This window comes from Zootoca vivipara, chromosome 3 (assembly GCF_963506605.1).
Source record: "Zootoca vivipara chromosome 3, rZooViv1.1, whole genome shotgun sequence".
NCBI lineage: Eukaryota > Metazoa > Chordata > Lepidosauria > Squamata > Lacertidae > Zootoca > Zootoca vivipara.
Window position 1 is genome coordinate 24,471,755 of NC_083278.1, and position 16,330 is coordinate 24,488,084.

Consider the following 16,330-nt stretch of genomic DNA (forward strand, 5'->3'; position numbering starts at 1 on the left):
AAACAAAAAAAACCTAACAGGATGTGGTGACCCACTGGTCATATTGTTTGGAAATGTTACAGACTTGGTCTTATCTGTTTATATGGAACTGGTAATACACTTGTTAACAGTCACTTTTATCTTAAGGTAAAGGTAAAGGTAAAGGGACCCCTGACGGTTAGGTCCAGTCGCGAACGACTCTGGGGTTGTGGCGTTCATCTTGCTTTACTGGCCGAGGGAGCTGGCGTATAGCTTCCGGGTCATGTGGCTAGCATGACTAAGCCATTTCTGGCGAATCAGAGCAGCATAGCCGTTTACCTTCCCGCTGGAGCAGTACCTATTTATCTACTTGCACTTTGACGTGCTTTCGAACTGCTAGGTTGGCAGGAGCTGGGACCGAGCAACAGAAGCTCATCCCATCATGGGGATTCGAACCGCCGACCTTCTGATCGGCAAGCCCTAGGCTCTGTGGTTTAGACCACAGTGCCACCCACGTCCCTTACCTTTATCTTATTTATTTATTAAATTGATATACTGTCCTTCATCCAAAGATCACAGGGTGGATCGCAACATAAAAATACAAAACAAAACCAACAAAATATTAAAACAGAACAAACCAACACATGCATATTTGGGGGAAATGGGCACACCCACATTAGAAGACTGGATAGTAAGAGTCTAGGAGATAGTCCATGTAGTAAAAGATAATGCTATACCAGTGCAAGGAAGCGGACAACTGGATAACCAGTTTTGTGATGGACTGGTCAACTGGTGGAACAAGACTCTCAAGAAATAAAACCCCAGCAATATATATATGGGGTGGCAAGAATACATAGAGGAATTATACCAGAAAGATATGGAGGTCTCGGACACCCCAGGTAGTGTGGTTGCTGACCTTGAGCCAGACATCCTGGAGAGTGAAGTCAAATGGGCCTTAGAAAGCACTGCTAATAACAAGGCCAATGGAAGTGATGATATTCCAGCTGAACTATTTAAAATTTTAAAAGATGATGCTGTTAAGGTGCTACACCCAATATGCCAGCAAGTTTGGAAAACTCAGCAATGGCCAGAGGATTGGAGAAGATCAGTCTACATCCCAATCCCAAAGAAGGGCAGTGCCAAAGAATGCTCCAACTACCGCACAATTGCGCTCATTTCACACGCTAGCAAGGTTATGCTTAAAATTCTACAAGGCAGGCTTAGGCACTATGTGGACCGAGAACTCCCAGAAGTGCAAGCTGGATTTCGAAGGGGCAGAGGAACCAGAGACCAAATAGCAAACATGCGCTGGATTATGGAGAAAGCTAGAGAGTTCCAGAAAAACATCTACTTCTGCTTCATTGACTATGCAAAAGCCTTTGACTGTGTCGACCATAGCAAACTATGGCAAGTTCTTAAAGAAATGGGAGTGCCTGATCACCTCATCTGTCTCCTGAGAAATCTGAGAAGCTACAGTTAGAACTGGATATGGAACAACTGATTGGTTCAAAATTGGGAAAGGAGTACGACAAGGTTGTATATTGTCTCCCTGCTTATTTAACTTATATGCAGAATTCATCATGCGAAAGGCTGGACTAGATGAATCCCAAGCCAGAATTAAGATTGCCGGAAGAAATATCAACAACCTCAGATATGCAGATGACACAACCTTGATGGCAGAAAGTGAGGAGGAATTAAAGAACCTTTTAATGAGGGTGAAAGAGGAGAGCGCAAAATATGGTCTGAAGTTCAACATCAAAAAAACCAAGATCATGGCCACTGGTCCTATCACCCCCTGGCAAATAGAAGGGGAAGAAATGGAGGCAGTGAGAGATTTTACTTTCTTGGGCTCCTTGATCACTGCAGATGGTGACAGCAGTCATGAAATTAAAAGACGCCTGCTTCTTGGGAGAAAAGCAATGACAAACCTAGACAGCATCTTAAAAAGCAGAGACATCACCTTGCCGACAAAGGTCCGTATAGTTAAAGCTATGGTTTTCCCAGTAGTGATGTATGGAAGTGAGAGCTGGACCATAAAGAAGGCTGATCGCCGAAGAATTGATGCTTTTGAATTATGGTGCTGGGGGAGACTCTTGAGAGTCCCATGGACTGCAAGAAGATCAAACCTATCCATTCTTAAGGAAATCAGCCCTGAGTGCTCACTGGAAGGACAGATCCTGAAGCTGAGGCTCCAATACTTTGGCCACCTCATGAGAAGAGAAGACTCCCTGGAAAAGACCCTGATGTTGGGAAAGATTGAAGGCACAAGGAGAAGGGGATGACAGAGGATGAGATGGTTGGACAGTGTTCTCGAAGCTACCAACATGAGTTTGACCAAACTGCGGGAGGCAGTGGAAGACAGGAGTGCCTGGTGTGCTCTGGTCCATGGGGTCACGAAGAGTCGGACATGACTAAACAACAACAACAACACACACACACACACACACATATATATATATACACAAACACACACACACACACACACACACACACATATATATACACAGTCGTACCTCGGAAGTCAAACAGAATCTATTCTGGAAGTCCGTTCGACTTCCAAAACGTTCAGAAACCAAAGCGTGACTTCTGATTGACTGTCGGAAGCTCCTGCAGCCAATTGGAAGCCGCACTGGATGTTGGGCTTCCGAAAATCGTTCGAAAACCAGAACAGTCACTTCTGGGTTTCGATTGTTCGGGAGCCGATTTGTTTGAGAGTCAAGGCGTTCGAGATCCAAGGTACGACTGTCCTTAAAGCTACATTTTTTTAATACTAGCAGCCTGGTGTTGCCTGGGAGTTTTAAGAAAACCCCAAAACCAGTGCAGTTTTGAAATGTTCCATCCACCATCTTCATTCAAAAAAGACCCAGCTGTATCCAAACATAGATGAAAACCTGATCCTTGATTTCAGGAACCGGCATGCAAAATTTGGTTACCAGGTGTTAACAGTCCTATCTTGCCAGTACACAAACATATAAAAAGGGGGGGGGGGTGTTCATCAATAATGCTGTAAACACACATCAGTCATCATTAAATAATTAGAAGGAAATGTGAAAAGCTTTCTCTGATAATACTCCGCTATCAGTTCTTGATAGGAAAGTATCCACCTTTTTGCGATAAACTGCACAATAAAATAAAATCTCAACTTCAGGGTAGACCAAACATAGGAGGGACAGTTAGAACCAAAACAAAGATCAAAACAGAATTTCCAAATTATAGAGAATGTGACTGAACAGCTAGCATTAGTTGGTGTGCAGATGAACATACATACATGTACAAAAGGGGGGGGGGAGGCACAGCAGAACTGCAGAAAGATAGTTGCACCAAGGTTACATTTGCAGGACTAATGCTTACAATCCCTGATGCTGTTTGGAGTAAATCTTTTTTGTTTCCCCCCAGAAAGCCCCAGAAGAAGTCAGTATGCATGATTTTTCAGGAGTGTGTATATTTAAAATGTGGAAAACCAAAACTTACTATAAACCTGCATTGAACAGAATAGGTCTATCCTTCACATTCCCCCCCCCCCTTCCTGAGAGTATAAAATATGCAGAATCCTACCCGGCCATATTGCCATGGGCCGTGTTGTCAAGGTGACAGAGTAGCTCCAGGGTTTGAGCGTTGCTTGATGAATCATCAGGGGATTCATGACTGCCTGATTCCAATTCCTTCGGCATCCTCCAAACAGCCGCACATGTCATGACTTTACTGTCTGAAGCTAAGGAACAGAGGATAATGTCAACAGATCACAGTATGGGGAGATGGAGGGGGGGGGGAAGGAAAGGCATTCTGGAATATGGTTCATCAGTATTTTCATAACCATAAGCGAGTCACAGCACATCTGCCATTTTAAATATTTAAATAATCCTACTGAACTTTATTCTGACGATATGGCACACAGGCAAAATGATGGGTTACAAAGGAAGCAAGCAGTTTAACACAGAGCCCACAATTAGCATAGATTTAACTTGGATTTCTTCACATTTTAAAGCCAAACATTCGGTGGATAACGCAATCCCCCTCAGACGTACTTTTCCAGGGCTGCTTCCCATATGTCCATTTCAATTAATATTGGAAATTACAGCGAGCCGTTGCTAAGAGTACCATTTTTCACCTTAATGCAGGCACAGTTTTTAAGGTCTCCCTCTCTGGCTTTGCTGGGTTGCCTTTAATTTGCATGTGTGGCACTAAATCACCTCCTCTGCAGAGAACGACATTTTTAAAGCCCTATACTTTTAGAAATCGCCTGCTTCAGTCCTTTCAGCAGAAAGTCTGAACAATCCAATCTCGGAGTCCCTGTTTTATTGGCTCCCCAAAGCATTTCAAGCCCAAGGCCATTGCCAGTTCCAGAATTTCCAGGAACTACCTAAGAAAGGCACAGAATGGAAAACTATTGACATGCTTACAAGTGCTCAAAGACCCTTGTTGCTCCGTGACTTTGACTCTCCAGGTGTTGTTGGACTCCACCTCCCATCAGCCCCAGTCAGCATGGCCAATAGTCAGGTGATGTTAGTTGTAATCCAAAATCATATGGCAGGCCACAGGTTCCCCTTCTGTAGTGTAATGGCTATTGGAGGTACGGTAATCCCCCCCAAAAAACTCCTGCTTCGTGGAAGTTGCGGAAAGCTCTCGCACACCACATTGAATAAATGAAACTGACCAACCCCAAGAACAATGAGTGCTATCCAACCAAGTCAGAGGGTGTCCTCCAAGTATGACTCCATATATAATTATCACCCCATATATGATTAACATGGAATATCCCCCAATATGAATACAAGTATCACCAGTTCATATCAGGCATTGGCAAACTCGGCCCTCCAGATGTTTTGAGACTACAACTCCCATCATCCCTAGCTAACAGGACCAGTGGTCAGGGATGATGGGAGTTGTAGTCCCCAAACATCTAGAGGGCCGAGTTTGCCTATGCCTGCCCGATATCATCTACGCTAAATTTATACCATTGCAGAATCAGTGACAAATTTATTGCCATCCTGATCTAGCAATGTTTCAAACACTCACTAAGCCAGATTTCAAAAGGTTATACAATAGCACAATGACAATGTGTTTACTATGTTCATATGTTTTTTCCTCCCTTTGTATTTATTTATTTATTCATTCTCCTGATTGTTTGGCTTCTGCTGTTTAGTGTTGGGTGTACTTTTGAAGCACCACAAGTTATTCTGCAATCAGTGGGCATGTACACATTGAAATATGGAAAAATTTTAATAAAAACTTTATGCTTAACAAAAGGCTACGCGAGGATAGGGTTTTATTTTAATCGTCTCTACAGCACTTTCCAGAAGAACTGATAGACCTAAGCAGTTGGGAGAGATGGGCACAAAAGCAGGGAAGATAAATATCAGGACTGATTTTACATTCATGATGGAGTTACAAACTCCATCATAAATGTAAAACGCAATTTTAGAACCTACTTCTAAACATGAGCCTAGAATGTGGATATAGGCTAAGAACTCTGCTTAAACACAGAACCTGTATTAGGCACTGAAAGTTGTAGCATTAGCATACAAGTGTTTTATAACATTATTTTTTACAACAACCTTATGAGGTAGGTTAAGGTGGGGACGACGACAGTGAATTACTCAAGGCTCTCCAATGAACCCCCGTGGCCAAAACAGAATCTCTACATTATGGAAGTCCAATCCTATTGATTGAGCTACTCTATCCATCTGAATGTAAGCGAAACCAATAATCCATTGAGGTTCTCTGCAAAAGAGTGCATATTTGGGGAGTATGTGACCCTCCAAAGATTGTTGGGAGCACCAACAATGGTCAAAGATGATGGGAGTTATAGTACAACATCTGGAAAGCCACAGGTTCCCCATCCCTATGAGAGAGAATGCACAGAAGCATCCCTGTATCGTAATGTGGAAAACTAAGGAGAGGGGGGTGCAGAAGATTGACAGAAATAAGCGCCGTTTAATTTTGCAGAATCCGAATACTAAATGTACTCAACTAACAACGTAGGTAAAACAACACTAATAAATGAAGTCTAAGGTTGCTAAGTATATCTGCTTCTTTGATAGAAGAAAATTAACTACTTCAGTTTCAGACAAACATTTCCTTATTACCTAGTTCAAGAGGGAAACATGAATAAATATTACCTGCTATTGTATGGTACAACAGATTTCTTGGCTTAAACATAGTTTAGAATCTTTGACTATTATTATACACTGGCAGATAAGACCCAGGGTAGATTTCTGTCAGCAGATCACTAACATTGGGTGGAATTGAGCTACCACTACTTACTAACTAACTAACTAATTTTCTATACATCCCTTCATCCAAGAATCACAGAGCGGTTTACAATATAAAGACACAAATATATGTAACACTAGCTGGCCCTGCCACGCGTTGCTGTGGCTCATCCGTGTGATTCCCCCCACCCTGTGCCGATCCAAGATGTATCCTGCCCCCTCCTCCCCCCCCCGGCTTATCCCTGTGATTGCCCCCCACCCTGTCCCGACCCATGACGTATTATGCCCCCTCTTCCCCCCACCCCCCAGCTCATCCCTGTGACTGGTCCCACCGTGTCCTGATCTATCCCCTCCCCCCCAAAACCCTCACCCAGGCGGCTCAGTACCTCCATTCGGCCTAGTCTGTAAAGGCTTCGGCCTAGTATGTAAACGGGAGCCGAGGTGCTGTTGAGAGGGAATGTTTTATAGGTGCAGTACCAGTGTAGCCGCCGCTAGAGGGTGCTGGTTTGCAACCTGGTTCTTTTCCCAGCATGCATTTTTGTCTGAGTGGTGTGTTTTCAAACACGGGGTTTGGGGTTTTTTTCATGGCACAGGTGTGACATCTGTCTTAGCAAACTTTCCTATAGCCTTCGGACATTCGCATGTGATGTTGTGTCAAAATTTCACCTCAATCGGTCAAGCGGTTTTGTTGAACATTGGAGACAAAGGAACATATAGATAGTAAAATACTGCCATAGTGTTTTTCTAACCCCATTAAGAAACCTGTCCTAGGTTAAGAGTCCAGTTAGTGCCCATGTGCTCTCAAAAGAGAAATCCAGCAGACAATTCTGCTAATGGGAAAAGGAAGTGGTTTTTAGCCATTCCACCCAGCACCCTCCAAAATCAACTCTGCAGATGAGGGACTCTCCAGAAGGAGGAGGAAGGTGGCAAGGCAAATGGGCAAGGAACTCTGTACCTGGCCTAGGAATGACCAGTGTGTTGGGAAAACAAGATTCCGTGCAAATGTAATAAACCAGGCTTCCTCAACCTCAGCCCTGCAGATGTTTTTGGTCTATAGCTCCCATGATCCCTAGCTAGCAGGACCAGTGGTCAGGGATGATGGGAATTGTAGTCTCAAAACATCTGGAGGGCCGAGGTTGACGAAGCCTGTAATAAACTGACCAATTTTTTGTTTCTTTGCTATCACTACAGGCCAAGCTAAGGTTTGGAAGCACTGAAGACTGCCCCCCTTCAAAAGGGGGGGAACTAATTGGAGACTGGCTAGACAGATCTCTCACTTTCAAAGTACAATAACTGCTAATTATATCAAGACCGTGCATATTTGCAGGCACAAGACAGTCTGTTGAGTAGGAAGGTATCAGGTTTTCGCATCTTGCAAACCTGGCTGACATTCCTTGGAGTCTAGCAAGCAGTCCTCCCTCTCCACTGAGAGGCTGTGATGTGATGCATCTCTGTCCCGTCTGTGTGCCCAAAATACATTAGGAGCTTATTTTCTGGTCTCAGCCTATGTTGCTGTTTTTAGAGGCATTCTTTACACGTTTTTTTTCTGAATTTCCATCTTGTGGAATGCTCTGATTTTTTCAGTGTTATGACATCTTGCAGTAAGGCCACAGAGTCTCAAACTAGGGGCATGGAGCCCTACAAATAGAGATACTTCTCCTGTGAGAAGGAAAAGACTGGGCACATACCTGTGTGTACCTATTGAGAAAAGCTCAGAAAAGACGGTTCCCCCAAACAGTCCAATAAGACCTGGGGGTGCTCAGTTGGCATGGAACGCTAACTAACTTTTAGGGGGAATGGAATACCCCAGAAAATCAAACGATAGGCCTACTAGAATCCTGAAAGAAAGAAACCAAAATTCAACTGGGCATGACCAAGTTTTTGGGTATACTTAAATAGCTCTTTGGATTATTGTCCCTATACATTTAGCCCCATAATATTTGTTAACCTTTGAAATTCAGAAGCCACTCTTTCTAGAACCTTTTCCTCAAACAATACTAGTAAGACGAAACAAAATTTTAAAATTCCTTCCAGTAGCACTTTGCAGACCAACTTATAAATTGTTATCCAAAATGTTGCCAGGAGAGCTAACTTGGCTACACAAGGTTTTATTTTAATCGTCTCTACAGCACTTTCCAGAAGAACTGAGAGACCTAAGTAGTTGAGTGGTCTTTGATCAGTTGGGAGAGATGGGCTGATAGAAACCAACTCCTAGAGGCCGAGGTCCCTTTGGCCCCCCTAAAAAAAATATTTGAGGGGCTGGGCCTCGCCAAAGTTGACGGGCATTGCCTTTCAAATGGTGCGCATGCAACATCTCATGTGATTGATTTTGCAGGGTGGAGCTTACCAGCCCCCACCTTCCAAAATTTTATTCAAGTTGGCACTCCTAGATAGGCCTGGGTCCTTGAGAGAAAATATGAAGCAAATCAAAGTTTTTGTGTTTTTTAAGCGTGAAACCACCCACACTCACCTAATGTAACCACAACTTTGGTGCCATCTGTTATATTCTTCAAACCAAATGATTAAGCACACTGACATCTTGTTGGCAACATACGTTACTGAATGCTCTCTCATGCATGCCATAATCTACCCTTTGAAGGAGTTGCCTGTTACTAACCCTTGGAGTTTTAGAAACTAAGACGTTCTACAACTCCTAAAAAGCTCATAACATATTTTCATTGCCCGTTACAGAGATGAACCCTTTATTTTTCGTCACTTACAAATCTGAAGTTAAGGGGACGATTAAATCCTCGCACGCGGTACTTCCTTCTTATTACTCACTCCTTTTACAGGTAAGCACTCAGAACTGCAGCAATGAAATGCTCGATATACAGAAGTCGGCACATATCAATCTGGCCAAGTCACTGAAACTCCAGCTGATGTACTGACAATTGCTTAACTTGCTTAGAAAACAACATATAGGGTTGAATTCAATGTAGCGCTAAGGAGAACCTTCTGTCAGTGCAAGCATTTATGTTTGCTCAATGGAATGATAACCCCACCCCCAGCCAGGGCCCTCTTAAGAGTATCTGGCGCCCTGGCGCGAAGATCCCTCCGGCGGCCCCCCGCCCTGTTTCACAGCGCGGCTGTCTGGCGGGCACAGCAGGGCTGCCATGGGCACTGCAGCGCGGCACCCCACTGACGGCCCGGCGCCCTGGCGCATTGCGCCACCCAGCCTTGCCTTAGAGCCGGCCCTGCCCCCTGCCCTCTGCCCCCAGCCGCCAAAGCTCTGTTCTAGAGACTCTCCCAACCATGGCCTGGTCATCGCTACTGGGATGGAGTAGTTGAATCTGCCCCATGATTTCATTTTTGTTCGTCTTTTCTACAGCTGCAGAACAGTAAGCTGAAGGCATGTGTACATATTACTTAATAGATTTGCAAATTACACAGGTACATGTGTGGTATATCTATTTGTAAGTCGTTGAATTTTTTTTCAAATTGCACATATTAAAAGCTGCCGCTTTTAGCCCTTTTGTTTAAAAATACAATCTATGAGCAACGCAGTCCAAATATTTTATACCAACGGTGTTCAACTTCACACAGGGTGAGAAAACAGTTCTATGGTTTAGATCAGTGGTAGGCCTTTGAGGTTGGTCTGCCAGACTGTTTTGGGTAAACGGCGCCCACCTTTCCCATGCCTGATGTCATATGACATCAGGTGTGAGAAATTTCAAGGCAGAATTCAAAAAGAATTCAAGCTGAAACTACAAAGAATCTTCCTTTGAAACTTTACGCCACGGCTGCCATGACATCATACGATCCCTGTGGAGGCTTGGTGGCTTCTGGATCCAACCCTCCAGCCAGAGACCCTGGTTTGGATCATATGAGGGGTGAAGATGCATATCTTTTAATGCGGATTTTGTTTGACTTGTGATAAAGACAACTGCTGTGCAGACCTTGAAATGCAGAGCACATGGCTGATATTTGTGCCACTAGAACCTTTCTAAGTTTTATTAGGTTATTTGAATACTATTGTGGAAAAGGGAAATTTTGATATATAATATGTTTGCCTTCCCACAGCCAATAATCAATTTCTTCCCGTTTCCAATAAAAAGGAGATTCCATCTCTTTTCAAGGAATGGTCTCTATGAGGTATGGGATTTGGTGATTTACATACTATCTGCATTTCCATGAAAGTTGGATGGCTGGAAATCATTTTGTACTGTGGTACTTTATCTGTTGTGTTTGAAATAACACAATATAGAAGACTGTAGGCATTACAAATTTCTGCAGTTCTATTTTTTTATTTAAAAAAAGAGAGGAAGGAAAAAACAGAGGCTAGAAAGGGAATGCATCAAACATATGTCACATCTGTGTGAGAATAGAAGATTGCTATGAGTTCTTGTAAAGAGACTTATGTACCTATGGGTAAAATGAACAAAAAAAAATACGTTGGTCATCCTTTAATTGCATTCCCAAGTGTTTTTAACCCCAACCAAAGCTGCTGTCTGCAGAAATCCACGCTGGAGCTAGCTGAGCCAAGGCTTCAGTGGCTGACAGGACTTGCTCTTTGATGCGCTCAGGTGGTACAAAGCCAGCTGGCTGCCATTACTCTGTTGCCCTGGGAACCACAATTGAAGTGTACTTCTAAATCTGCACAGGAGGTACTTCTGCACCATTGCCGCAGCAGCTCTCGCTGTGCAAAGTTAAAGTCGCGTAGCTGCTATAGCTGCAGCCCAGCTGGTGCCCATTAATGTTCCCTGTATGACAGGAGCAAGCAGCTAGTCTTAGATGCCTCATTTTTTCCCCACTGACAAAACAGAAGGATTTATCATTCTTATTAATGGAGATGAAACACACTTTGCCTGTTTGAATAGGAGGGAGCTCCAAAGGTATAGCACTTTTGAAAGACAACTTTACCACCTTGCTACCTTTTGGTTCTGGCTTGCCATCATTAAGGTCCAAAATGCATCATTTTTTGAAACCAACAAGTTCAGGGGCCACTGAACTTACTGCCAAAGTAGGGTGTGAAGATCAGGGGGATAATTTTAAAATACATCCCTGCTTGGTTGATACAATATAACTTATACTCAGTAGAAATTCTTAGAATTCGCTTTCATGAATATGAAACTATTTGCAGTTGTCCTTCCCTGTAGATCAGACTATTACAAGTGGTTTCCTTGGATTTCAAATTACTGTACACTTGATCCACCAGAATTTGTTCATCTGGACTCCTCTCCACCTTTTAAGAACTCACATGGCTACATGTAGTGTTAGCTTGGCAATGCAGTGCAGATCCACACATAGATTAGGGCATGTCCTGCAACTACAGTCGTACCTTGGAAGTCAAATGGAATCCGTTCCGGAAGTCTGTTCGACTTCCAAAATGTTCAGAAACCAAATCACGGCTTCTGATTGGCTGCTGGACATTCGGGTTCCAAAAGAACGTTCACAAACCGCAACACTCACTTTCAGGTTTGCGGCGTTCAGAAGCCAAAACGTCCGAGCTCCAGGGCGTTCGGGATTCAAGGTACGACTGTACTTGTTTTGGAGCAGAGGCTATATAAAGGTGAAGGGACCCCTGACCCGTTAGGTCCAGTCACGGATGCCTCTGGGGTTGCGGCGCTCATCTTGCTTTACTGCCCAAGGGAGCCAGCGTACAGCTGTTTACCTTCCCACCAGAGCGGTACCTATTTATCTACTTGCACTTCTATCTAGACTGTATCAATTGTCTACTAAATACTGCTTTAAGGTTTAAGAAAGCCCATATAATGTTGAGCTACTCTCTGATCCTGTGGAGTTCACTAGTGGGCAACACGAGAACCCTCTCACAACTGCAAAGAGGTAGATCTTACAACGCTAGAAGGATAAATTCCCACCAACTGTTGTGCCGTGGACTGAATACTTTACTGTCCTGTCTGTATTTTGGGGAATACAAGCAGTTGTGGGCACTCCTTTATTGGAGGGTTTTAGTAGAGGCTTTTTGAACAAGAAATGGAAATTTGTCATGAATGCTTTGGTTGACATTCCCTGCATTGCAGAAAGTTGGGACTGGATGGCCCTTGGGGGCCCCTTGCAGCTCTATCATTCTGTGATTTTGTGATGCCAGACAGAAGAAGGAAAGCTATCTGACTAAAGAACTAGGGATATCTTCATTGGTTCTGATAGGAAATCTCTGCGTATGAAGGCAACAGGGATGTGGAGAAGGGATGTTTGTGCAAGAGGAACAGGTTGTAATTTTCAATGAGTGCTTCAAGTGGATTGTGTTGATGTGGAAAGGAAAGAAGTAACAGAGCACTTTAAATATGATTGGAAATCAACTTTATCTCAATGTAGTGTTGGTGAACTTATTGTGTAACATGCAGCTACAAGACTTCTCAAGTCTCCTTGCCAGTGTATGTAGTACAAAGCCAAAGTTTGAAAAAGCCAAAGTTTGAAAAAGTGTGTTCGTGGTTAAAGCTTAGACAGTTAAGTGTGACTGATCTTAATCTAGTTACAGGTAGGTAGCCGTGTTGGTCTGAGTCGAAACAAAATAAAAAAAATTCCTTCAGTAGCACCTTAAAGACCAACTAAGTTTTTATTTTGGTATGAGCTTTCGTGTGCATGCACACTTCATCAGATACACTGAGATACATCTGTGTTTATTGCCAGTTTATCGCCTCCCAGGTGACAGCAAAGTAGCAACAGCCATTTCTTTTCATCTGCATCAAACCAGGATTTGCAGGGTGGCAGGCAAAGGGGGGGGGTCTGGAAGAAGGTGACTTGTAAAGACTTTTTCTGGACTACAACTTAAAGTTGAAGTTCCTGCAGATTGGAGGTATTTGTGGAAGCAACAAGAAGTTTTTCAAGACCAAGAGATTTTCATGAATAGCTAGATATAGAATTGGTATTTTGTATTATATGATAGTTTGAATTTTAGTTGGAACTGTAAATTCATGTATTGAATTGTGTTGTGATGCCCATAAAGGACAAATGTTTCTTCATTTCAAGTACTGTAATTGTTTGTATGTTTGGTGTACTGAGAATACCCATAGGAAAATGTAAATCCATATGTAGGGTTGGTGCATCACCAAAAAGCCATTGCTGACTATTGTGATTGCTGAAGTTGTAACATTTTTTTCAGAAGTAGGCCTGAAGGTTTCCCCATGTGTTTTATGTCTTTGAATGGATCAGATTTTTGTGAAATCCAAAATTTGAAATAGGTCAACTGGTAACCATATTTCTTTACCTGTTACGTGTGTGCCAATCTTCTCTATTGATCCAATGGTTTCAGGAGAAGCACCATGTGAAGCAAGTTAACAGTAACACAGAAATTTATGCTTTGATTAAGCAGGAATCACTGCATATGTGTAAGGAAGTCTGTATGTGCTATATAGAGTCAAAGTAGTTAATTTGTACAAATGCCCCTACTGGAATTGTTTAACGAATTGGTTTCTGGACTTGAAATCTCGGGGCTATAGAAAAATTCTAATTGGATTTAGCTTTCGGATTGGAGAAAGCGAACCCAAAGTGCAATTAGCTTTTTCATGCCCCTTTGGAAAGTGGGGAAGTGATTTACCCTTGAGTGCAGATCATGGCAAGGTAAAAACCTCCCACAATGGTTGGCAAGGGTGAAAACATTTCTCTCAGGATATGTCAACATCTGCACCGAATCAGGAGGTTGGTGATGATTGATAAAACCCCTTTAACAGGGATCCATTAAAGGGGTGTTGTTGATGAATAACAAATAGATGGGGTCCAGAAGACTAATTTGACACAGGGCACAAAACAAAGCTGAAGCAAGAAAACGTCATGCTTCCTTATGAATAAAACTTCTTGCTGAGTGCAAAGCATAGATGATCATGTTTATAGCAAGGGAGAATACTTCGCCCAAGGTTCTTAAAAGTCCATAAATGATTAAGAAGAATCTCATATTGGAATCCATGAGGTTGGCCTCCTCAAATTAATTGAATCAAAGAAGCCTTAAAGGGGGGGGTATTAATTTTCCTCTCAGTAATTCTCTGTATTGTATTGCTAGGTTGTGGTATTCAATGCTTGTAAAGGTATGTTTTGTACATAAGTCAAATAGGTAGATTGATAATTTTGATAAGGTGTTATCATAATCCTTGAAAAGTTTATGATCAAAGAAAGGGGGACTGATAAGAATTAGAGACCCCAGGTGTATATTTTTATTATTTTAATAATGTTTCAACTTTAATTGCATATAACCTTTTAGAATGTATTAGGTTTGATTTTTGTGTGTTCCACCCGCTCCTACGCTGCATTCCATCTCTTCTTATCTACCCCTGAAAGTGGTACAAATGGCAGGATATTTCAGCTATCCTTGAAACTATCCAAGACCCAGGAAGAGGATTTTACGATGTTCTTCCCTCAGTGAAGGCTAGGTTGCCATGGTAACGCCAGATATCCGAGACCTAAAATGGTCAAATGGTCTGGGCACATTGGGGCCACACCAAGGTGATGGGGGGGGGGAGAAAATACCAGTATGGAGCCATGTGTACTTTACTTCCTGACATATGTGAAGATGTTTTATGACTCTTTGCTTGCTGTGTTTGAACTATAATATAAGCTGTTGTTCTGAAGTGCCATGGGGCAGACATTCTCAACTGGTATGTTGAGTAGAGTGAGCTCTGTCCTATTGTAATAGCTATAATAAATGCTGGGTCCCTAGATCTGGATGCTGGACATGGAAATAGTTTCCCTGGTTCTGTGGTTTATTCAAAAGGTGTTTGTTCCTCGCCTGGGTAATGAACAAGGTGGTATAGAGGTGAATTCTTACCACAAAGCCACCACGCTAAAATCACTCCATAACTAAAAACAGCACATTGAAAGAGATTTATATTCATAAGATTTCTGTGTAAGGGCAAACTCAATTCGTCATGACCCAATGACCTCCCCGAAAACAATGCCTTTAAAATACACCACTAACCAGGTAGCTACAGAGCTAAACAGGTTTCCTGGGAAGGGGAGGTTCCAGAGTCTGAGAGCAATTAATGAGCAGCCATGGCTGTGGTCTGGAAAAGCTCCCAATTCCCACCCCCACCCCCCGCTGCTATTCTTTTTCTGCAGAAAACTTCCAGTTTCCAAAGACGCATTGTTTCATAAAATTAATTAGTGCAAATAAACTAGGTAGCTTCAAAGTTTTAATTTCCTTTAATTTTTTTTAAATAATTATAGCCCTGCTCATGTTCCATCTATGCATTCCATCAACCTATGGCAAAAAAAACCAGGATAGCGACTGAGTTCAGCCTCCCATGCATTCGCTGGCCTGCTCCCAATCTCCATGCATTCCACAGAAAGCGAGAATGAGCTGTACATACCCAGGGTCTGTACTCTCACTTAGCAACCCTGCTGCAACCAGTGTTTCTGATTGTACATACAGTGGCATGAATACAGAGCCTGTCCTCCCCTTCTGCTGGACATGCTGATGATGGAGCAGGACCAGTGGCATGCCACCCCCCCCACGCTGCCACATCTTGATTGAATACATGCAGAGAAAGAGACAAAGGGATTATACTCAGGAAATGTCTGTATGTCCAGTGTACTGCCCCTTTGAGCATTATGCTCAAATAAGTATGGAATTTCAGTGCCTTCCTTTCTTTTTCTTAAAAATGTAAATAGCACCAGGGGCAGCAGCCTACAATTTATTGTTAGCTTACCTCCCCACTCTCTGAGTGGGGAGTTGTGAGGGTGCTGGGTTGGAGGCCACAGCTCAACGGCATCCCCCCCAACCTTTCCTCAATGAGAAGGGCTAGGGGGCAAAATGATGGGATGGCACCCTAGGCGCCATCAATCAGCAGCATCCAATCCTCACTCACTCACCTTTCCTTCTCTGGACCGGAAAAGGCTGGCAAGGTGTGGTCCATCCATTTGGCTTGCATGGTCAAAACTCTTTTCAGGTGCCAGGAAAAAACAACAACTCCACTTTCCTCTCAATTTTGGAAATGGGTCAGGTGATGGGGAAAACAAACGTGGGGAAATTTCCCGTAAACTCCAGGATAAAAATGCTCATACCCAAGATAAAAGCCCCACCACCCCCCCCTTCCCAGGGAGAGGGTGGTAACAGAGTAAGGCCTTGGATGAGGCTGTAAGTAGTGTCTCTAAAGTCATATTTGCACGGCGACGTTTTTGTTGTGGGATCCTATAAAATGACGTTGTTGGATCCCTGTCCCATTTCACATTTCTAGTGCAAACTCACTTCAGAAAAATCCAACAAAGGC

General features: G+C 43.0%; 1 protein-coding gene across 2 annotated transcripts in view; it reads right to left on the bottom strand.

Annotated features, from left to right (window-relative positions):
• Positions 1–16,330, bottom strand: part of EIPR1 (EARP complex and GARP complex interacting protein 1) — a 60,675-nt gene that overhangs the window by 26,864 nt on the left and 17,481 nt on the right. For both annotated transcript variants that reach the window (XM_035109919.2, XM_035109920.2), the window contains exon 4: positions 3,514–3,670. In XM_035109919.2, the coding sequence (XP_034965810.1) occupies positions 3,514–3,670 (157 nt within the window). The remainder of the gene's footprint in view (positions 1–3,513; positions 3,671–16,330) is intronic.